The 24,149-nt window shown below is 37.6% G+C and overlaps 1 protein-coding gene across 2 annotated transcripts in view; it reads right to left on the minus strand.

The window, feature by feature from the left end:
* The window catches only part of LCLAT1 (lysocardiolipin acyltransferase 1), a 112,184-nt gene that overhangs the window by 62,028 nt on the left and 26,007 nt on the right, over window positions 1-24,149 (minus strand). For both annotated transcript variants that reach the window (XM_064709325.1, XM_064709326.1), the window contains 2 exons: window positions 12,131-12,299; window positions 9,805-10,003 (listed from right to left, as the gene is read on the minus strand). In XM_064709325.1, coding sequence (XP_064565395.1) covers window positions 9,805-10,003; window positions 12,131-12,295 — 364 coding nt within the window. In that variant the 5' untranslated portion in view covers window positions 12,296-12,299. The remainder of the gene's footprint in view (window positions 1-9,804; window positions 10,004-12,130; window positions 12,300-24,149) is intronic.

Below are 24,149 nucleotides of genomic sequence, written 5' to 3' on the forward strand. Positions count from 1 at the left end.
TGTAGGCTGAAAGAATGGAAGCAAAAAGCAAAGTAAATGCTCACTTATAAGGAAGCCTGCTAATACTTTCCCAGGCCAGCAGCTCCTTAGGAGTGATTTGGGTCCATAAGAAAGGGAATATGGAAAAAGCTGGCAGATCCCATCCTCTCTCCTACCCTTCTTCATGCAGCACAAGGCTTCAAATTATATCAAAACTTGCACATAAACTCACTCTAGCTATCATTCTTCAACAGCACTGTGACCATCCAATTATAAACACCTTTAGCTACCAACAAAAGATGCTGCTTGGGTGACTTGTACTTTACCTGACTAAACTGCATAAAACAGAGGATAGAGTGCAGTAGTTTCCCATTCCTGCTCTAAGTGATGGTGTTATATATGGGCTATGAATAATTAAACAGAAACTGTAATGTAGTGACAGTACAATGTCAGGGAGAAGAAGTAGGAAAGGAGTTGGGAGGCATCCAGTTTTTAAGATAAACAACAGGTTTGATTTTCTAACCTTTCCAATAAATAACATCCAGTGTTCTGCAAGAATGTGTCTGTCTTTAAGGGTATATCTAATTAGATAAAGCAGTCCTGACTGTTCAAAAAAGAAGAGATTATCTAACAGATAGATGACTAAGAGTAAAGGACCCAGGTTTCCTCCTGACTTACCCCAGCACAGCACACTGGGCCAAGTTATTTTACCATCTATGACTGTGGAGAAATTTCCACGTTTGCTCATGCTTCAAGGCCTCCAGGCAACAGAACTGTGAATTCCTGATTTTTATAAAGCCATAGTTCATGAACCAGTGTCTCACCACCCCACTAGTGTCAAGTGGGTAAGGAAACCCTACTTCTCCTTGCCTTTGTGCAAAGCAAAAGCAACTTTTGCTTTGATTTCTATTCCAGTGTGTCTGCATTGTGCTGCTGCAGAAACACCATGCTACAAATCCAAGACATGATGTGGGAGCCAAACAGGAATGTGTGGGGAAACAGGAGGAATTCAGTAAAGCAATGGGCAGAATGAAAGGTTTTGCTAATCGGTAATACTTATGAAAAAGCAGCAGAAGGCAGTCCCTTCTCATGTGCAGCCTGTAGTAAGACTTGCTATTCAGTTTAGGTCAACATACTGTTCAACTGAATTAAATACATTTTGCTTTCTTAGCACAGCATTTCTGGTTGTCTAAAAGCTCCTGGACAACAGGAATTTTCTTAGCAAAGGCAGCATTTACTTGACTGGGGAAAAATGGTTACCTTTGGATTTGCAGATTCTTAAGAAATCATTGATGACAAAAACACAGCAGAGAAACAGCAAAGCTAAAGAAACCATAACAATGCACATCCATTTCTTTGCTAAAATAATCTTCTTATCGGAGCCGACATTTTGGATGACTAACATTGCTTGCAAAGGCACACAAAAAACATCACACTGCAGAGCTCTTGCTCCAAATTGCCAAACAGCAGTGCAAAAACCTACCAGAGAGAACAGCTAGCCACACTGACCTTTAAATCAACATTTCAGAGCTGAAAAAATAAACAAGCAGCTTAAAATCTCTAGGAACACAGACACAGTAATGATATGTATCGTATTAGGATGTAATTCTGTGCAGAAAAAAAACGTGCTTGCACAAAAAGAAAAGCCTGCTATTGAAATAGAGAGATGTGCTGTACATCAGAATTTCCTTACTGCCTTGGGGATAAAGAAAACTACAGCTTATGCAGGTCAAGAATTTGCAGCATTGTATTAAAAATGCTAGCTCCAAGACTAAAGCTTTTTAAATTCTAAGACCCTGCTCTTCTATTTTCCTCACCCCAAAATACTTCAGAAGAAAACAACACTCAAAGCTGAAATTTCCTTTATGTGTTTTCATTGCAAAGGTAATTTGGAAGTAAGCAGATACCAAATATGGATGTGACAACGAACAAAAGCAAGAAAGAGCTGAGCTGTGCCAAAAAAAAGCCTTTGTCTGGTTTTGTATCACAATTTTATCTACACTGCCTCAGAAATTAGATATCCCTCAAAATGTCACATCTCAAAGAGGGATATTATGGCTGATATTGAGAGCAAACATACAAACACATACCCCCTCAAGAAAATGGTATCTTCAGTATGTTACCTGTAGCAATGTAACAGAACAACTAATAATACTAAACCCCCTACAAACAAATTCAATAAATGATTCAAAATTACAGAAAAAAAGTAGGAAGGTAAAAGGCCTAAGTATGGGGTTTGCTATTATATTCATTCATCCTCTCTTTTCTACAACTGGATTACTCACTGTTTCTTCTAGCACTATCTTGGTCAAAACTAAAAGCCTTATTCAGCGTGTCTGTATTCAACAGGAGTCTGGTCCTGATCAGGGCTTTTGAGGCATCAGAGAACCAGACATCCAGGCTTAATAAGGGAAATCACTCGGAAGCTCATGATCCCACTGTACATAAATAACTGGGCCCATTAACAGTTTGGTACTCCAAGCGTTTTGCTACATAAAATTACCACAAGGCAACAAGTATGCAGTTGTGAATGTGCCCTGTTTCAGAGATCTGTGGGTACTGAAAAGATGCTGGCTCACAGAAAATCACACAGGAAGCCACGGTGTAAAGTTACGGTGCATATACAGCGTTGAGTTTTAATCAGTACAGACTCATAAGCACATTTCTGCAAATTCAATTAGAATTGGGCATTTTGCTGTTGTTCCTATTTCCTAGGTAGTTTTATGTCTAAAAGCCCAAAGCAAATAATTAATTTTTTTTAATGTAATGGTTTGAGAGCAGAAACTAGAAAAATAAAGAAAAAAATGTTTCTTGAAACAATCTCGTAAAGTACAATCTCTGCTCCTGGCAAGTTTTCTTTAACCGTGCTCATTTCCAATAATTTAGTTAATAGGAGTATAATGAATTGAATTATTACTATCTTATTGGGTGAATTCTTTAAGCAAATTACAAGATAAACTAAGAGATAAAATTCACAAATACAAATTCACAGTAGTGTTCTTGGTTTTATAGTGAATCATCTGATTCAGTCTATTTGTTAATTTGATTCAATATGTGAGGTGTTCATTTAAAAACCACCATGCTTTTGCTATTGCCTTGCACTAACAGACTCTGAACTGTAATCTACATCTGTTTTAAAACTATTTTTATGGTGATGTCCAGTTTCTGTTCAGATTATTAATTTCATATATATATCCCTATGTAGTCTACCATGCATTCTACAGAATATCATGTCCTTCAATGTATGTGAAGCCTAACGAAATTTTTTTCCCTACTAAAACAATTAACAAACAGCAATGTTAAAAACACAGATTTTTAAGGTAACTGAAAAAAACCAAAAACATTCTGGTCTTGCTCTGATTAGCTAGTTTTATCTTTGACTTCCCCATAATTCTCATGCATTTATTTCAGTATCAAATTATTCCAAATTTTATGTTAATTTAAGTCACATTCAAGTCTTAATGCTTTCTTAATTTCCTTTGCTCTGCTTCACTCTCTTTAGGAAGAATAAAAACTTCTTCAACCAAGGTCTGCAGCACAAGATTTCCTTGTCAGGGCAGGAACAATGTTGTCAACAAGCTAGTCAGAGATAGTGGCCTATGTCCCACCTGTGAAAATATAACTGTGGAACCTTCTAGAAAGAATGTTCCATTGAAGAATTGGTATCTCTCAGCCAAGGCACAAACACAAAACAGGTGGGAAAGACTCATTACAGGAGCAGCAAGATATGTGTGCATATAAAGCATCCAGAGATTTACCATCTTCTTGGAAAGTACTCTTTCAATATTTAGTGCCTTAATCGTGGTTCAGAAAGATATTATTTGGACATTTCATATTCAAAAATTAATTTCATTTCCTAAATTATGCCATTGTTATAGAATATGGACAATTAGATGATTAACTCTACCATTATACTAGTGCCACTTACAAAATGCTATAAATGGCATTACGGACTATTAAACCTCTTTGGTTATAGTATGCATCTTAAATTTTATTTTGAATTTTATTTGATTTGATGCACTGTGTAAAATCATAACAGAACATAACATCACTCAAAAGCAAAGGAAACTAAAGCAAAGGCTCTGGGATGGCTGGAAAGTAGCTTTTTCTGTTGCATTTTAAAAATACATCAATACAGTGAAACAGCACATGAAAACCTACGTGTTAAAAAAGATGAGCCTTTCCCAATACGTATCTGAAGAAAAGCCCTACGTCACTCCAAAATCTCCAAAGACATGCAGAAAACAACCTCCAGTTGTGAGACTGTGAGGAAGAACAAGCAGGCTCTACCAAACAGTGTGAGACTCTCCCACGGATGTGTCATCCAAACTGCCAGTCAGGAACTGGGAGAGATTCTACAACAAAAAACATCTTCCAAAGGCCTGCGTCCTCTTCAGATGCTTCATCTCCTCCATGGGGGACCATGAAAGGAGCTCAGCCTGAAGAGCTGAGCTGTACAGATGCTGCATAACCCACTGGTAACAGCAAAGGAATGCAAGTCAGGAAAACACGCCAACCTAATCCTGCTCTGATTTGTTCTGTGAGCTTGGACAAAATAACGCCTCCCTCCATCACTTATTGTTTATAAAATGGGGAGAGTGAAAGAAGTTAGCATCTGATCTCACACTTTTGATGTGCATTTTGGAGAGGAAAAGGGATAGAGAACAAATGGAGTCCTTCTCATACAGAAAGGATAAGGAAAGTTTAATGGAACACAGGCTTGTTGGCTTTGGCTGTGGGATTTTATTTTTCCCTGACAGGGGTGGGAGAAACCTATTATGCCCTTCCTGGATTAGACAAGCTGGGAAACAGGCCCCTAAGCTTTTCTTCCCAACAAAAGGAAAAAAAAAAGCATAAAAGGTTACAGCCAACTTAAACTGCATTTCAGCTGCACAGTAATAATCCTTCATTCACACTTAAAACTTCTTCAAGAGAGTCTTCAGCAGGAATAGCTAGTAGAATAACAATTGTGCTTGCCATTAGAGAGCATGCTTTTCTACTTCTACTCTCAAAATAACGTAGGTTAACAACTCTGTGGTAATTAAGTCTGGCAGCTCATAATTGAATTGCTAGAAGACAAAACATTGCAGCTCCTCAAAACTCTCAGCCTATTTTAATGTAAGATACTTGACACAGGAACTATACTAGGAAGTTCAGTAGGTTACTGTTTTAATTTTTTTAAATAATACGCTCTATTGGTAAGAATTTTAATGTAAATCCAGCTATAGATTTGCTTTTGCCAGAGCAAAGGAGCTTTATGCTGAAGCATTTCCATCCCTACCTATGATAGTAGCTGTGGCAGCACAAACATTTCCATGCCAATACAAATGTGTACAGATCCTCCACAGTGCACTGCTTTAGCCATACCCCAATTGAGTTAAGCGTTAAAATTTTCTAGGCTAAGTGACAACAATATTTTACTTCTTGGTAGCTGATCCATCATAGCTGTCGGTGTGTATGCTCTTAGCCTGTGGCAAAGGCAGGATAATTTGAGTTGTTTTGCCCTGCTTCATTGAAAAACAAGATGACTCAAATTACTTTGAGCTTGCTTCAGGCGAGGCTCGCACACTTGGACAGCTATAATGGATCAACTGACGTGTAGTAGAAGATTGGTGGGGCTGAGCCCAGTGCTGAAATAGAGCAAACGTCCTTTTCTTTCCCCCCCTGGCATTTAACTTGAGCCTTTGTGAGCTACAACATGTGAGTGAACAGATGAGTGAAAAACGACTAAAAAGCTCCAACATCTTGCAATCTTCTAAATTATATGTTAATGTTAGCCACAGAATAACCTGAATCCAGAGATGAAGATCTGGACAGAGTTACTCAGTTATATCTGTTCTTAACTACTCCAGGCTTGTCAGCTTTGCTTATTCTCCTCCTTTGTCTTTGTCATCTTGTCCTTTCCTTACCTGTTCCTGCCCAGTCTGCTTCAATTATAATTCCCTCCTTTAGCAGCCTTAGTGAGCCTTTTCAAAACAGAGAAGTCTTGAAGATAGGTCCATTAATGGTACCTGCAACACCTGCATACTTTACATTTGTACACTGAATTATGATGGTATTTATCTTTTCCATCTGCACTAAGCAAAACTAGAATTAATATTATCTCATGTGGCAGCCATGCTCTGACATTAGTCCTTCTGGTTACCCTCTCTCACTTTTCCATAAATTTATCTGATAGCACTCAAATTAAACCCAAATTTCAATTTATTTTTCACATACATATTGAGGCACATTTAACCATTAAAATTCAAATATTACTGTAAGCTCATCCAACACAATCAAATTGCCCATCATTAAAACACAGACCTATTTCCAGTGAAGTCTTACTGGTTATCACAAGAAGACTTCCACAATGAACGTGGAAATTCCACAAATGCTCAGGAAAAAATTAAAACCATCTCCTAAACATTATTTGGTCATCCCACACTACCTTGTATGTTCCTTGGTACCTACTGGAACAATATGTGTTCCATAGCACATTCTGAACATGACTGCACCATAATCTGTATCACTTCCACAACTACTCCTAATTAAATGAGAATAGTTGAGAATATTAATTGCTCCTATCTATTACAAGTACTGTAGAGAAGTCCTATCATGTCAGACCACGCAGGAAACTGTCAATGCCATTAGAAATTCTCCTTGAAAACTGATACTGCAGAATGTGTCAGTAGCTTCTGATGATGTCAGATGAGAAACTGCAGCAACAGCCAAGAGCAGAGTAGTGCTCCCTGGAGACGCCAGCTTTGGCAAGATGTACTGAAATGCTGCAAGAATGTTTCTGAAATTGAGATTACTGAAACGTAATATCTCTTTTTGAAAACTTTACTGCACACAATTCATCAAGCCAAAGCTACAGTTCCAGGAAGAAAGGACCATCTGTTTTTCTTTGGACTTCTTTTTTTAAAGCTCACCTTTAATCAATTTTAAAGTTTTTTCATACACTGGAATGCAAAGAATTAATAACTTAAGAACTAGATAAATGACTCAATGTGTCTCCTTGAAATAGTGAATCCTCTAATTTTAATTATAATTAACTAGAAAATAACATCCTACTTGTAATACAGACTCATTAAATCTGATACCTTTACACTTTTAACCTACAAAGGGGGCCACAAGAACTCTGGATCTATTTCCATTCCCAGCTTTGCCTTTCACCTATCATATATGCCACTGGAAAAAGCATAATCTCTCACAGACCTATTTTTACACCCAAATGGGAAATTACTTATGACAACAGAAGTGCTATGCTGAATACAGTAAGGCTTTCAGAAACATGGATATGGAAGGTTTGCATTACAAACCTTATCTTAAACATAATTTAAAATTTAATGCTTTTTAAAAAAAAATAAAAGCCTTTGAAAGATCACAAAAAATTGCAAAGAAGGAAATATGGTATAGTCACTCAAATATTTCTGAAACTCAGAGCATGATTACCACTAGGTTAAGATTTATTAGAAGATGCATTTAGCCAGTGTATCAAACTTCCCTAACCCTATACATCTGACTATGTGCAACTAATCCATATAAATACATGAAAAGATAAATCTGAAAGGCATGATAAAAATAGCTCATTGAATTATCACAAATATCGTATCTTAAATGATCAACATCTAAAGTATCAGTTACAGATGCAGTGCACTGAAATTGTCTGGTTGATTTCCAAGTGATCTGGCTTTTACAAGCTCATAAAATAAAACATTTAGTTAAAAACCACAGGACACAACTTAAAAACAAGCCAAAAACCTGAATAAACACTTACTAAGGGTCTATCATATAACACAGCACGGCTGAGAGCAATAAGTGGGAGAAATTCTGCTGTCTCTGGTGAGATTTAAGGTTCTCCTCTTTGGACACCATTCTCTGCAGTGATGCTGCCCCAACAAACTTCATGCAGCTTCATCTGTTTCCATCAGTTTTCATTTAATCCAAGAGTCTCACTTTCTAACAATCCCCTAATTACATAGATAACTGAACACTTCATTTTTGCAAGAAATTGCCACAGCCTGACTGAACACTGAGACATGCATTTTTAAGGCCTCTTTTTTAGATACAGTAAGATAAAACAGAAGTTTATCTTGCAGAATTTCAGAACATCAAATCATGGCTTCAGTGAAGGATGTAGTTTAACTGAAGTCCCCTTCTGTGATTAATAATCCAGCATTAACAGTTTACTGAAAAATAAGCCATAATTCACAAAATTGCAACCAAAGTCCTCAAAGCCCATGTATTGTGGAGAATTCTTGGGGATCGGGCATAAAAATAGTTGTTTATAACACTACAGACCCAACTACTGTTAGCTCTACCACCAGAAATTGTCATTCTGTAATGGAAACAACAGGAGCAAATGTCTGCATGTGTCACCTCTACATCACAAGGTGGAGGACGAGCCCAGAATTTTGTTAGTGGCTGAAGCTGCTATATCAGAACAAAGATGGCATCATGGTCTGCTAATATTGACCTGACATGGATCCATCTGCCTGAGCCCACTGATCAAATCTATTAGATGTGCTCAGTTTATGCAGAAAATTTAGAATTTTTTTTAATTAAAAAAAAACCAAACCAAACAATCTCTAAATGACTCCTAACATCCTTTCAGAAACTGCATTTTACCAAGCACAGCTTAGCATCCAAGCTTCTGGAGCTGACCTTCCAATTTTATTATTGGCATTAATAAGCACAAATACAAGTGGTTTTCTTAATAACAAGACATATGTTACTTTTGAAGACAGAAATCTATCAGTCTTCCCCAGGATACTCCTGACTTCATCTTCCATCACTGCTATAAAAAGTTGCATACACAGCTGATTCCAAGATTTCAAAACATTACTGCTGTATAATGAAGATACCTAATATGCATTTTCTCATTTCCTGTCAAGTTAAAAGTGATTTTTCTTCTGTCAAGTAAAATTGACCTTAATATGTGGCTGTTAGAGAAATAAAAGCACATTACCCTGTTGCTGGTGTTACTTAAAGAGCACTGAATGCAACACAATGCAACAGTAGGAGAGCTCCTCAGGATGGAATCCTGCCAAAATTATCTGTTCAGATAAATGGCCTGACAAAAGGCAACCATAAATAAGGTTACTCTTTCAACATCATAAAGTTGACGCATATCCTGCCCAAGCTAGTTTTGTATAAAACAGCAAATAAATCTAAGAGATAAATAAAATGCAGAGATGCTTTTATTTCAGATAAGTCTGCCTATTTATTCAGAAACCATTTGTGCAACAATTTTTGGACTATCTGAAACAACTCCTCTGAATACATGCAACTCAGATCTCTTTCCAGCCTACATCACTATAAATCCTGATGATTTCATATCCTGCACAGAATATTTTGTATAGCCAAGTTCAATTTAAAATTAGTTATTAAAATGAACCATTAACTTTGCAATTGCCTACAGAGCTTTTTTTTTAATCTTCTCAATAGTTTACATTGGATAATGAAGAAAGAAGCTTGATGAGAGCATTTGTAATGTGGGGTGAAATAGCACCCAAACCACAATGCTGAAAGAGACTTTGAAAAAACTTAAAATCATTTTTCATCATCCTGAAAAATGCTTTTGGTATGTAAAGCAGAAATATATTTACCTACAAGCAACAGCAGCACATGTAGTATCTTAAAAAAGAAATGCTTAGGCATTTAGTCCAGGTGTCCTCTGGAGATTTATGGTTTAATTGCTCCACATGCCACATATTTTACACAAGGTTTTCTTTAAATACTGAAACAGAATTTAAACCTATGTAATTTAGCAGGTTATGCACTATGCTGGACACAATTTAAACATACTTTCCTTTCAAATTAAAGGGTTTAGTGACATACCAAATCCTGGAATGCTTTTGAGACTGGATTTGAGACAGATTTTCTCAAGTCTGAGGTAGCTGTATCGCAGCAGGCAGTTCCACAGGAACATCCAGTCCATTCGTGTGCGATGGTTCATGATAATGACACTCCTTTCTCCAGGAACAAATCCATCTCCAGTGACAACCACCTTGGCACCACACACCATTTCCAGCAAGGCCTAGAAATAGCATCTCAGTATTATGGCTTTACTCCCAGAAGAAAAGCATCACCCCATTAGCAATAAAAATTAATTTGAATTATATAATTTCACTCATTCGCTCACATTAACTGGTAAACAAACTTCTGTTTTCTAATAAAGCAGCCAGCTTTTCTCCAGTAGTAGCTGTTCAATGGAAGAGGAAACAACAATTAAGCAGCACTTCTTAAAAAGCACTCTATTCCCATCACTGCACTGAGCTTACCTTTCCCTGGTTTTCCAGGAATACTCTCCTGTAGGAATATAAGTGACTCAGTATGGATTATAACTTGGTAGGTAATCTAGGGAGAGATTGGCTGAACAAACATTTATTGCCCCTAAGGTCAGGGTCACTGGCAGCACACTGTCCAACCCAGTCAGCACAGAAAAAGAAAACAGCAAAACACCATAAGAAAAAGGCCTTCAAGTTACCTCCTTACCCTCTCTTCCCCATTCTTTCTCCAAAAAAATCAAACCAAAACAAAAAACCAACAAAACCCCACCAAAAACCACAAAAGAACAAACACTGGGAATTTAAACAGAGCTCTAGAAAGTAAAACAACTTCTGTTCATATTTTTGCCAGCTCTGTGTGTGCCTAATAGAAGCCAAACTAAACTGAAACAGTTCAGACCCACCTCACTGTCCCACCCTGCTGACTCCTAGAAAGGAAGTAAAATGTGATAGCAGAGTGAGGAAGGTTAAAATTTCTTACATCACAGAGGTCAGGGTCAGAGTTTCCCTGCTGGAGTCCAACTGGCACAAGAGCATTTTATTGTTTGGAGACACAAACCAAGAACCTGTTTCTCCTGACTAAGAATGCAGTGGGTGTAAGTATAGAAACCTAAGGCAGACAAGGTCTGAGCCTCAAAATGGTTGGATGCAAAATCTTTTTGAGACTCCTCTCCTGAATCTAAATCCCCACAATTCTCAGAAGACAGAATCCTTTTCACAAAGACATTAAAATTATTTTTGTGTAGCTCTAGTGTGGGCTAAAAATCTAACTTCTAGACTGAAAAAGTTATCACAAACTTGTTTTAATAACCCAGAATTATAAAGCCCAGGCAACTAATCAAATAAAAGACTGGTAATAGATTTTGGAGATTTTGAAATTATAAAAAAATTTGAAGACAACCAGAGAAAGGGTTATTTTATGACAGTATCAGTACCCAGTTAAATTTCATCATGACAAGAAATAACAATCTATTTCCTTTACTGTTAATTACATCAGCCCTCCTAATTTCACTGCATTTAGTAATGATAAAATCTACAAAAGTTTTAGAATAAGAAACAGCTGAGACCCCTTTAAAACACAGAAGGCAGAAACAGCAAAAGCAGAAACCATTTGATCTACTGTAAGGATAGAACTTCCTTTATGCCACAAGACACATACTTCTGCATACCAATATGGCATTTCACTTCAGAAAAAGTTAAACAGGAAGAGACAGTTAAAGTTAAACAAGAAGAAGAGACAGATCCCATTCACATTGCCTTTCCTTTGGAACAATTCAGGGAAGAGCTTTGTTATTGATTTCCAGATTCATACGGCTGTAAAGCTGATGATATGTGAGGAACACATCCTTTCTAGGGGGAGCTCTTCTTGTTCACCTGAAAGCATTTATCTCTAATTCAACCAGAAGGGCTAAATTCTACAAGGATTAAGGAATGTGAAGGTTGACAACAATCTACCAGACAGTGGATAATTTTCCTAAGACTTAGAGCACAGTTCAAAGAAAGAGTTTACAAGATAACTCATTAAGGAAGTTAACAGTTAAAAAAAACTTCCTTCTGTTTATTAAAGTTTCACCTACTCTTCTCTGCATCTGACTGACACTGGATGAAGGTGTCAAAAAAGACCTTTTCAAGCATAACATGAACACACAAAATTAGCTAATATATAAATTAAACTGTGAAAGAAGAAGGGGACAGTAAATAGGCACATAGTTTACAACACTGTAAACCAGTCTCCACCGACAGTAAGTGTGTAAGAGCCTATTTAGACAGAAGCATAAAGAGCTTTAAAAACCCTAAAATAAAATCCAAAGTGTTAGTGAGCAAGCCAGATTGTGGGATTATGGAAAGCTGCCCAGACTGGATGATGTGGCACTTACCACAGGGAGTGTGAGCCACGTGGCCACAATGCAGTCGGTGATCCAGCGGTACCAGGCTGGCGAGATGAACATCAAAGGCAGAAAAGGGCCCAGCATGAATATACTTCCAAAGAAACTTCCCAAGAATAGTGCAAGTGCAAAGTACATCCCCTTCCATGACACCATGGCTCTGAAAAACACAGTTGGCATCACGTTAGACAGACAAACTGAAAGAAATTATGTAATTCTTCAAGTCCACAAGCCCGGTCTGAGGTTATATTCCTCCTTTTTTCCACAGCTAACAACACAGGACAACAGCAAACACTACCAAAATGTTCTTCTTCCCCAGGAGCAGTAAGAGAAGGACTTTATAAACACAGCGATTTGTAAGGTGAATTGGGATATTAAAGGGGCCATAAAAGTATCAGCTACATCATAATTTCCTCCCATTACTGCAATATGTAGCTCCACTCAAAACCTTCAGCAAGCTATTTTTATTATCCAAAGGTACAAAAGGGCTATTAAGAGAACACCAGTGACATTAAACTTTTTGGCCATTACCTTTGTCTGTGGTGAAATACTAATGTTACCATTTTCTAAAGAGAGGAAATTTTGCTCTTCTATTTCTCCATCTCATTTCTTCTTAGTAAACACAGCATTGCAGAAACTCCTCTTCCCCATCTATGGGTGACTTCCCTCACAAACCACTCAAACCCGGCAAGGCTGACCAGCCCTTTCAAACACCAGGTCCCTTTTCATCCCAACAAGGCAGGCAAGCAGTGGCTGAACCCTCCCAACCCATCCTGGCTTAGAGAACTCATCACTTTTTGAAGTCTGCTGTACTTCAATGCCCTTATCAGTTATTTTCCAACTTGCTGCACCAAAAAGCCAATAGCCTGTGTTTTTTAAGGCATAGTCTAGACTTGAAATATTTCAGTGTCTGTGCTATCAGCTACACTGTCTTATTATAAATTGAAATGTACAGTACACTGAGCTTCTTAGTGCATTATGGCAGAACACTCAGCAATCCTCCAAGCATTTGTAATAGCTACAAGCTTTCACAATTTAGCAACTACTACCAGCTATGACAAAGCAAATGTGGAAATATCAATTCTCTAAATTAGGGCCTAAAAATAGACTGTTTTCATCTATTTAGGACTTAGCCAATTGTTTATAAAACCAAAGGTTAAGCAGAAGTCACTTTTTAGTCACTTTACTGAATTCCTTTTTTTGACAGGCTATTTTAGAAATTTTAAGAGCTCAGATAGACAGGACTTCAGGACAAGAAAAACAGGAAGCTGGTGGGTTTAATTTTAAAATGAGCAATGGAAAAGCAATCCATTAAGCCTTGTGTATTGTAACATACATGATTTATCTCAAGCATGTTTTGTACAATGTCCATAGCAATGATGTTTGCACAGCAAAGTATTTGACAGTCAAGAAAAGGCAACACTAGGGTTGCTAGCAAATGAAATTTACTTCTGCTACTTCATCTTGACAAATAACAAGAAAGAAGATCTACTCTTGAGATACTTTTAGGCTTAAACAATTGCCTAAACTGTATGGTATTTGGAGAAAGGCTGAGACAAGGGGCCATGCAAATTTTTAATGCAAGAAGGGTATAGGAAGCTGTATTTAACTCTGCTTCTGCAACATAGTAAAACAAGCAACACTAAATTCAAATGTTTGCTGATCGCTGCATTGGAAATGAAATTTGAATTCAAACAAATACATAATATTTATATCCCGGAGTACAGAGCTCTCTATTTTCTGCCAAAACCAGGAACTAAATAATCACATCTGCACATAAGCATGCACTAAGTAGGATCAATTCTGACACATTAAGGGATCCTTGAAGAGAAGGCCCTGGAGGAAATTTTCTTTTTGTTAGGACTTAGAAAAAGTCCTAACTTTCTATTTGTTATTGCAAACCTCTGTGGGGGAAGTTCACAATAAAGACAGAAGAGGCCAAAAAAAAAAAAAAAAAAAAAAACCAAAAACCAAAAAAAAAAACCACCAAAACAAAAAAAAAAACAGAAAAAAGCAGGAACCAACAGAAAGGGGGGTTGGGGGGGGAATTATTAGTTGCAGCAGGACCAGAAGAAAAAGCCTTCTCTTGACATCAAGATTTGAGACCTACTGCAAAAGGCAGCAGACAGAATTAAAATTCTATGTGCTTGATCTGAACAGGCATTTTTTGAGGAACAAATGTATCTAAACATCTGGAAACAACTTTAAGACAGGTAAAACCTGCTACCAGACACAGAACAGGAGTTTGCTAGGCTTCAGGCAGCTGCTCTGTTCCTCTGTGAGGCTCTCAGAGCCATCAGTCAGATGCAGTGACATTTGCCAGGCAGACACTGCGGCTCCAAAAGGCTGCCAGACAAGAGGGACTGAGGACATGCTCCAGCTCCAAACACCTGGCTGCTGCCCACAGGTACCCCCAGAGCTAATGAGAGGAGACACTGCTCTGTCATCCTTCTAGACTCTTAGAAAAGCAGGGTGGGTCACTTATTTAGGGGCTGTCTTTTTCACAGTTTACCCTGGTCCTTCCCTAAAATTGTTAAACACAACCAAAGATTTAAGGAAAAAAAAATCTTTTCTGTGAAAGACTGCCTCATAAACACTTTTATGCTTGTTTGTTTTAGATGAAACTATCTGAGCTATGGAAAAGACCTGAGGAAGTTCTGAAATTCCCCTTCTTCAACCAGCACCAAGCAGTACTTTCTTTTACATTCCAGTGTATACATTGTAAGTTACAGCGCATTCCAGTGGGTTAAACACTGTGCTGTTTATTTCTTGACACAAAAGATACCATGCGTGTTTTCAATCGATGCCATTTATCTCTCTTAAAGCCACATTTTTAGTGTGATAAGTACCCAATTTTGCTTATTGCTTCTATATAACACATTATATATCTTTACACACGCATTTATCTGGAGTAACAGACTTGGACTTTGTCTCTGAATTACCTCCACCCCAAGGAAGGAGAGAAAGGGAGAAAGTTTCACCAGATCCAACTGGGAGTGTGGTGCACAAGTTTGTAAGGGTTGAGGATGTAGGGCTGGCACACAGCTGGCCCAGGCCAGGCTCTGTTGTACTCAGTTTACCATTCCACACACCCACCACCAAGGAAGGAACTGACTATTTTCATCCTTTTGCATTCCTCAGCCCTTAAATACCTACCTTAGAAACAAACTGTCTCTAAGATATGTCAGCCATCCCAAATCTAACACCTGCATTCAACAAGTAACAGCTACAAATCAATGCAAAACACATGCCTGCAACCTCAGAACATGATAAAAACCAGCCAAAGAAAGGAGTACTTAATGAGGACTTGGAAAATGATCTAAAGCAAATGTGAAAAATCTCAAAACAAAGAAAATTGGAGCTGACTCATGTCAGAGATTAGACACCCAAGGAATGAATTACAGGGTTCGACAGGAAGCCTGAACAGGACGCAAGCATTTTCAAAGTACAGAAGTATTGAAGTATCCTCTTACTGCTGCTGACAACTCTCTTTCTAATGCAGCAATCTCCTTCAACACTGCATTTAATGTGTAGGAAGATCTTCATGTATCTTAAAGCCACTTTCCATTAGCTGTGTGGGTCAGAGCTGTGAGAAGTCAGTCAAAATTATTTTACAATTCAGACTGAAAGCTGCACTGATAAAGACAGCACCCTCATACCGGGCTTCATCTATTTCATGGCAGAACTCCAAGTTATTGGGGTACTGTACTTCATATGTTCTTGTTACCATAGCAGAAGGGAAACATGCTCTGTCTCCAGGTAACTGAAAACAATAATTCTTTAAATACAATTTTTGCTTTCTATTTCAGTTCATTTGAAAAATTCTTGGCTACAACGGGGGAGAAAATACTTTCCCAAACCGCTTTTGTAACATTTTTATTAGAATATTTACATTATTTTGATAAACTATGCAAACAAAACGTTTGCATAGTAACATAAAGCAAAGGTATTTTTCTGTGATTGGATTTTGGCTTGTTTCATTTGACATCTAAATACTTTTATTGAAAGTACAACTGAAATGACAGACAAACCACAGCTTGTTGGGATGGTGATTTCAAAAGGTTTTAAACACTGTTCTCTACAATAAAACTTTTCTTCACAATTGCTTTTGTGTCTCGTAAGTGGGCAAAGGATACAAAATAAGTTTATCTGATAAGAAACAGAAAAGTTCAAAACTTTAAGGTATGAAAGTCTCAGTATAGTCAACTCGCCCCATGATTCAAACTTCCTTAACAGCTCCCAGCTAATTCAAAGTACTTGTACAAACAGGTTAATTCATCTTCCAGGCTCCATGTAAAACAAGATTTTAGCCTAAGCATAGCACTGAGCAGTACCACCTGACAAACAGAGCCAGCTGCCTGATAATGAGAGAAATCTTCAAGCACTTAGTACTACCAAGTGAGCAAATCAGGTTTTATTACACCATTGAAAAAATAAAGAAACACTCTTCAGTGGCAATAAAACAACAGTGGATTACTGGTCATCACGTTTCCATTCAATCAGCATGGGCAATAAAACTGCTCATTAGCCTTCAAACCTGAATGGGAAATAATAGGCACTGGATTTAATGCTTCTTCCAGTCAATTACCAGTAGAAAGGGTAAACATCTTCAATTAAAATCAAGCAGAAACTCGCACAGACAGCCAGTGATGCCTCCTCTCTAACAGCTCTGCAAAGAAAGCCAGCACTTAACTCCAAACTGACTTAACTTCTGCATTTCCTCCAAGCAGGGCAAGTGAAACAGGTAAACTGTAAATTCCAGCTCAAAAATGTTCAGTTTTGCATTTGGAAACATAATTTCCAAATCAGAAGATAACATTTTCACAACAATTTTAAAAACCTTTGATCTGGGTGCACTGAATTGAAGTTCCAGGAGGTGGGCAAGAGAGGAACAAAGTTTGTCAACTACTTAGGTGTCCATTAAATGAACCAGCAAATGAATGACCCAAACTTTCACTTGTTTACTGTTTTTTCAGGTTACTAAACAAAATTATCTAGACAAGAGAGCAGGCAGATTAACAATCCTTCCCAGTTTTAGTGATGCAAATGAGAGGTCTGAGCAGGTGCTGAACATCAGCCAAGCAAACAAAAGTTTCAGTGGAAATAACACATCCTAACAGAACGTTTCAAGTTCAACAAAATCACCATGCTTTTCTATTTGAGCATTTTATGGTTTCCTTCCATAACAGCATTTCAAAGGAAATTTTTATCAATTCTTGCACCTAGAGCAAGAAACTACTTTCTGTGTAGCACCAGATTAAAAAGAAACTTGCTCGCAGCAAGTTTGTGCAGACTGAATCAGTTGTATTTCCAGATCTACAACTCACCCGTCTCTTTGATCACGTAACTTCTCACTTGTGCTTCAGTTCTTTTAACTGAGAAATAGAAGAGGTTCTAGGGGAAGCAATGGCAGGAGGAAGCTGAATTATTAATTGCAGAAATAGCCACTCTAATCAGAAGTCCATGCAACACAGGCAGGAAGCTCCGTCAGTCTCCACAGAACTCTTTATGAACTACATTTTGTTTCTGATCCTTCTCTTAAGCACTTCAGTATTTTAAGGAACACACAAATATGGCACAGATCACTATCACCAAAAAAAAAAAAGTGAAGAAACAGGCACTTGACCACTGAAATTATTTCCTTTTTATATAATTCTGGCATTTAAAAAACTTAAAGAGATACATTCATCATAAAACAATATAGGATAGGGTAATACAAGGTAATATCACCACAAGCCCTACCCCTGACAGTACAGCAGATATTAGCTTGCACATAAAATACATAAAGTACAAAACTTAATGAACAATTTCCGCAAACATAACAAATAAAATATTATTATTACTGCATATTACAATTTATTATCTCTTTTATTTGCCAAGACTTAATCTGACTATTATAATTCAATAAAAAATTTAATAGAATATTGAATTTGCTCTTCCAAGTAATTGTGTCTTCCCAAATGCAAAAATGCTGGCTGAGATTCTTTGCAGTACAGCCTTTAGACACTGTAAGCAGGTAATTCAGTCAGGGTACAGACATCAAATCAGTCTGATGCTTTTTCACCCTCGTTTACCTGTTCTCTTTCCACTGTTGCTCCAGACAACCATTAGACTAATAAAGCTTGAATGAAAGCATGAGCTAAGGTATTTGAAATCATTTGTAAGAGGGTACCATGCAACAGCTACAGCTGCTTCCTGAAAAAAAATAGAAGCAATGATTTATGGAAAAGTAGCTTGCTTTTATGCCTTACTATAATCAGAAAATCTAGATGAATTGACAAATTTGCTGTAGGAAGAACTGCACAAGAGCTTTTACTCCCAAAAGCTACCTCATTTTTTTTTTTGTTATGCATATTGCACAGACACTAATAATTCTGAATTCTTTCTTCATGGCTTTCCATGCATGGAGCTGTGCTCTGCACTATCCATCAAGCTGCTGGGGCCCCACAAGCCTGTATTAAACAACAACCAATATAAACAGAGTGCCCTGGCTGACAAGTCATCAAGAATAGGTTTGGCAGATGAAAAACAGCTGCTGTATTCCTCCCAACCCCTCTTTAAATAAAAGAAACAAACAAAAAACCAACATAACCTTGCAATAAACATGGAGCAGTGTCAATTTCAGGGGTTTATTAAGTACTTTATATAAAACCTGCAAGTCAGCTTCAGGCCCACTCTGTTTTTCAAAAAAGTTATTGTGGTCAACAGCTGGCAAATCTGTGTCCTTTGGTTTTCAAAGTCTACAGACCAAAAAGCTGACCAACATTGATGGATAACAAATCCAAGTGGAAATTATGAAAAACAGATAAAATATTCCACTTTGTAACTGGAGATGTTACAAACAAACCAATAAATCAATTTCTTTTCCCCCGCATAAGAGCACCCCAACACTTTGGTTCAGAGCTATTCTTGGTGGGAAGGGGTGACATTTATAATTTCAGAAGTATCTATTTCACAATAAAATCCTCAGTGGGGAAACAGAAATAAAGGACTTCATGCTGAAGAAGAGTTACTCAAATAGAAAACTAGTAATTTTCACAGGAGTATCTTTAAATCTCTGCCACTGGCAGTGAACTAAAAATCACTCTCAGAGAACAAGACATCCAAGAAACTTCAAATGGCTTTTTTTGCCCTCACCAAGACAGAATTTTCTCATCAGGTTAACAACTCAAGAAATACAGGAAAGGCATATGAAGAAAACTCATCTAGCCTGGGAAAACCAGTGGCTATCACCAGGACAGTAACAGCATGACAGCTTATGCTAACTCATATTATTCAGAGTGCAATTATGAAAATAAAGAGGGGGGATGTAAAAGCAGACTTTCAGAGGCCTTAAGCAAGGTACCCGCTTGGAAAAAGTTTCATTGAGAGCTCTGTATTTGTGACCATCCTCTATAAAAACCTCTCTCCGTTTCATAACAGAATATATTGGCCCAAATAATTCCTCCTTTTCCAGCTATAATGTATGCTGCAAATGAATTTGATTCTGGGTGGGTAATACTGCAGTGTGGTTTGTTTTTCTTATCCACTGCAGCTTTGTTGTTTTTTAGCATCTTTTATACTGTGACAGTCATCACCTGTAGAGCAACAATTGCTAAACTACTTTATTCTTGTTCTCAGAAGAACATTACATGCTGCAAAAGTTCAGCAGGGCCTATGCTAAAAATCCAACAGCAAACCTACTGAAGCCAGTGAGTTTCCACCTAAAATCAGCTGCAAGATCAGATTATGGATTTCATCTACTCTCAAATTATTAAATGACTGAAGAGAAAGACCAGACACTTATCTTCATTTGCCCACCATGTAAGTGATTCTGGCTCAACAGTACTTAGATGAGAGATGGAGAAGAGCACCTACAGACAAAGTTATGCCACTATTTTTTTCCAATAATAATAAAGATAAATTGCTATTATCAATGGAATATAATTCTGCCAAGCCTCTGAGTCTCTGCAACTGCCTCAGGCTTTTAAAAATGTATTTCCAAGACAAATATCAAAGAAAAAAAACATTTGCAAATAATGTCAAAAATGTCCTAGCCATTTAATTGGAAAATTCCACTTGAGAACTCGAAATTTTGCAGGACTGCCTTTGTGTCAGGAGTACACAGCACTCTGAAGCATACTTACACATCAGCAGGTATCACAAGTTTATAACAACTTTAAAAGTCACATAAATTGTAGTTTTCTAGTGAGCTATGCTTACAAGCTGGCTGCTTTCCAAGGTAAGCACAGAACAAACAATAGATGGGTTACCTGGCAGGCTCCAAAGCAAAAGAAGAAAAATGCAGCAGTTCTGCAGAAAATTTATAAATGTTTCATTCCCATCAGAAGCAGCAGAAAAGAGTTTATTTGCATTTGCTCCATTTCTGGACATGAAATGCTGTTTTCAATCTACTGTATTTTGGTGTAGATCAATACCCAAAGCATAGTCAAAACTCACATGGTGCCAAATTACCATCCCACTATTAACTAACAATATTTCTGCTTCAGGATCTTACAGTCAGAGATGAAGATCTGCTGTGCTTTTCAGTTTTCTAGACAACAGCCCTCACATCTCATTTGCACAGCTCACCAGTAGGATCACATAATACCTGGCTATTTCTAAGATTACATTACAAACCACTGCTGAGCAGGGTAGCTTTAATCCCATCTTCAGCTCTGCAATTTCCTCTTTCCATCAGCTACAATGGGAAGTTTTTCTCTTCTGACAAGACTCCAAAAGGATGTCCCCAGGGATTCAGGTGGATTGAGGTCTTCAAAGCCATTTCTAGCAGAGCCTTTCAGGGTGTAAACCACGGGTGCTGTGCATGGATGCAGGCTGTGCCTGGGAAGAAGCACAACTATGTTGGTCCATCTGTACTTCTGCTAGTAAAGCTCCATGGCTCAGCAGGGGTACTCATGGCAGCAGCCTGATGCAGACTGCTGCCTCTGCTTCCAGGGCTACTGCATCTGATTCTATAAAACATTCTTCTTCGGACTTACATGCTCTCAAAGCCAGAAAATGTCTCATCAGTACAGTACAATAAAGCAACTCATGTTGTTCCTTGTTAAAGCTGAATGGCTTTGGTCCCTCAAACACCTACAAAGATATGAGCAACCATGTGATTCTTACTTGTAAATTTTTTGGCATTCAGATGCAAAGGATCCAGGGCTACTGACAAATGAGTATGAAAATGTTTTCCATGAAAATTTATCAAGGTCATTTTAGCCTAAAACAAATTACCAGCATAAGAAGCTAAATAAAGTAATTCAGTGCTGAGACAACTGGGGAAGTTTATCTGCCAGTGCTTATGCAATACTTTACTAGCTGCCAGAAGAGAAACGGGCAAAAAAGCAATATCTAAGACCATGATTTTTAGCTATTTAGCCTTTTATTATGTAAAATAGTAGCTCACTTGAAACAGAAACTCAGTTTCTAATAAAGTTTTCCAGAACTGAAAGGAGCTTATAAAAATAATTAGAAGTGGTTTAATAGGTGCTGCATTCCCCATCACAAAGACCAAGTCAATGTACAGTAAGAAGGAGCTTCAAGTCAGCTGCAAACACGTTTGGCAGCTGCAGATGCTTTAGACAGACATGCTGGGGCAGACACAGAGATGCTAGTCAATCCAAGAACAAAGTATCTATGAAATAACTACAGAACAGCAAGTGACCCAGTCAGGGAAATAACCTATTACAGCTACTCAGGGACTACTAGATTTTACATGTGTGAGCAATGCTCTGGCTTAACAAGAGCTATTAGGAAAAAAGGGGGGGAGAAGGAAAGCCTGCAAGAGCAACAGATAAAGTCTCCCAACAACATCTGGGGCATTGCTATAGACCAAGTAAAAACCCTTCCAGTCTTTGACTCAGTACCACTGATGTTGCTGCAAAAGCACCTTAAAAGCAGAAAAGCAATAGCGGAAAGAAACAAACAGAACAACTTTTAAAAGACCACTGAAGCAAAAAACCACATTCATTTGGATCATTTAGAAAACTCCACAGCACATACCTAGAGAATGAGAGGCCAAAAGATAAATAATACCCTGACCTACACCAAAACTATCATGTGGAAGATAAAGGAAACAGTGACAAGGTAGAAATAGTCTAGGAAAGGTTATTCATTGGTATCTCCTCTCCCCCTTAAAATAAATGACAACAGAAAAGGAATCTAAGAGGAAATGCAGTGAGTCAATCTTTGCATTAGATAAATCTTATCCAAAAAAGGAAGATACTATTCAAATCTGGCTGTGCAGGTCATGCTACCAGAAATACCTAAATCAAGAATCTTCTCACAGCAGCTCTTACAGTAATGAAACACATTTAACATCAGCCATATCCACACTTTTCATTAGGGCCAGAAAGATTTAATGATCTATCAATTTGTTATAAGGATTTTTTCCCCTTTTTTGTTTTACTACAAGAATCTCTTCCAAGACAACCTGGTATTGTCTCAGTTATTTCCAAGTGGGAACACACCCTGGTGTGCACTTTCCCTTTTAGCAAGGGCCCTGACCTTGCAGGAAAAAGATTATACAAAAACACAGAATTCCTGGAAAGAATTTGCTCTTTCTGATTAGCAGAGTAATATCAGAGAAACAGAAGCAAGAACTTACCTTCAAGGTATAAAACATGCTCATTAGTAAGTAACTGGGCAACTAACTATGTGAGAAAGCCAGCACATCTTTCTAGTTGCATTTTTAGAAGGATTCTCAAATGTAATCACAGCTCTTGAAATGCTTTTAATGAATTCATTGAGATGGGCATTGAGGAAGTGATGCCTTTACTGTGGAAATTATAAATTATGGACTTCTCAAAAATAGTTGCCTATGACATTCTACTTCCCTCTCTTCCTCATCAGGTTGAGGCTTCTCTCCCTGTGTTGTCTCAAAGTAAACACAAAGCTGAAACTCCCAGAGTAGTTTCAAATAATCAAAGGACAGTATGCATTTAGTTACTGGGATACTCTGTATTCAAACACAAGAGCCTCAAGAAAATTACCCCACCTTAAGTATGACTGCAAGGCATGCTCAAGTTAAGAAAAAACATCACAAACATAGCTACAAAGTTAAACACAGAAAAGTCAGCACTAAAAGTAAGAGCATTGACTATGAAATATTCTTATGTTCCAAAGTTAAGTGACATTTTTCATATGAGCAACAAAGAAACAACTTTATTCTCCTACACTGAGATATTCACCTCTGAAATAGTTTTGTTGCCAGAAAGACCATCAGAGTTTGATAAACAAGAGCAAGAGTAGTGATAGCAAAGGATGCAACATAGAAATCAAAGACCTGAAATTATGCAGGATCGTTTGGAGTCTCTTAAAGACATTAATTTATGATAACATAAGTAAATACATGGCAACTAATTAGAGAAACTGTAGTTACATAATCTTCATCAAACAAGGCACAGGAAAATTGTTCCAACACTTTACTAAAACGTTATGAATTAATTAACTGGCAGCTGGGTCAACTTGCTGTCTTTCACAAAGACATGAACCCAAGACGACACACAGACAACACTTTACAATCTCATGGGCAGAATGAATAGTATGGGAATTTCTGCTCTAGTGGAGGCTCCAAATGAAGATAACTCACTCCTTTGTCTTAAGTCCTACTAAGCAGGGTTTTACACCTAATTCTCCAGAATGGCAGTGAAATAAGAGCCCCAGTGACAAGCAAGGCCTTGCTCTTCATACTTCTGACTTCTCCCCTCAGCAGACTCCCCCTTGAACAGCGGTTGAGGAAGTAGCATCTCTGAAAAAGTTAGCTTTGATTGTTAATTTCTTCAACTTCCACAGGAGAACATATGTGGACACTTCTAAGAGCTTCCACTCCTAACACTAAATATGAGTTCTCGTATATACTTTGATCTGAATTTATACATGAGGATAGCTCGTAATATGTAGATGGCCTTAAAAGCTCTCTTTAGAAATGCAAGCAGCATTGTATTGTTTTATGTAAAGATAAGTAATGCATTTTTCATAGTTTCAATAGAAGATAAATTGCAATTTCTACTGGTCTCTACAA

The sequence above is a fragment of the Zonotrichia leucophrys genome, chromosome 3 (genome assembly GCF_028769735.1).
Source record: "Zonotrichia leucophrys gambelii isolate GWCS_2022_RI chromosome 3, RI_Zleu_2.0, whole genome shotgun sequence".
In the NCBI taxonomy this organism is placed as follows: Eukaryota; Metazoa; Chordata; class Aves; order Passeriformes; family Passerellidae; genus Zonotrichia; species Zonotrichia leucophrys.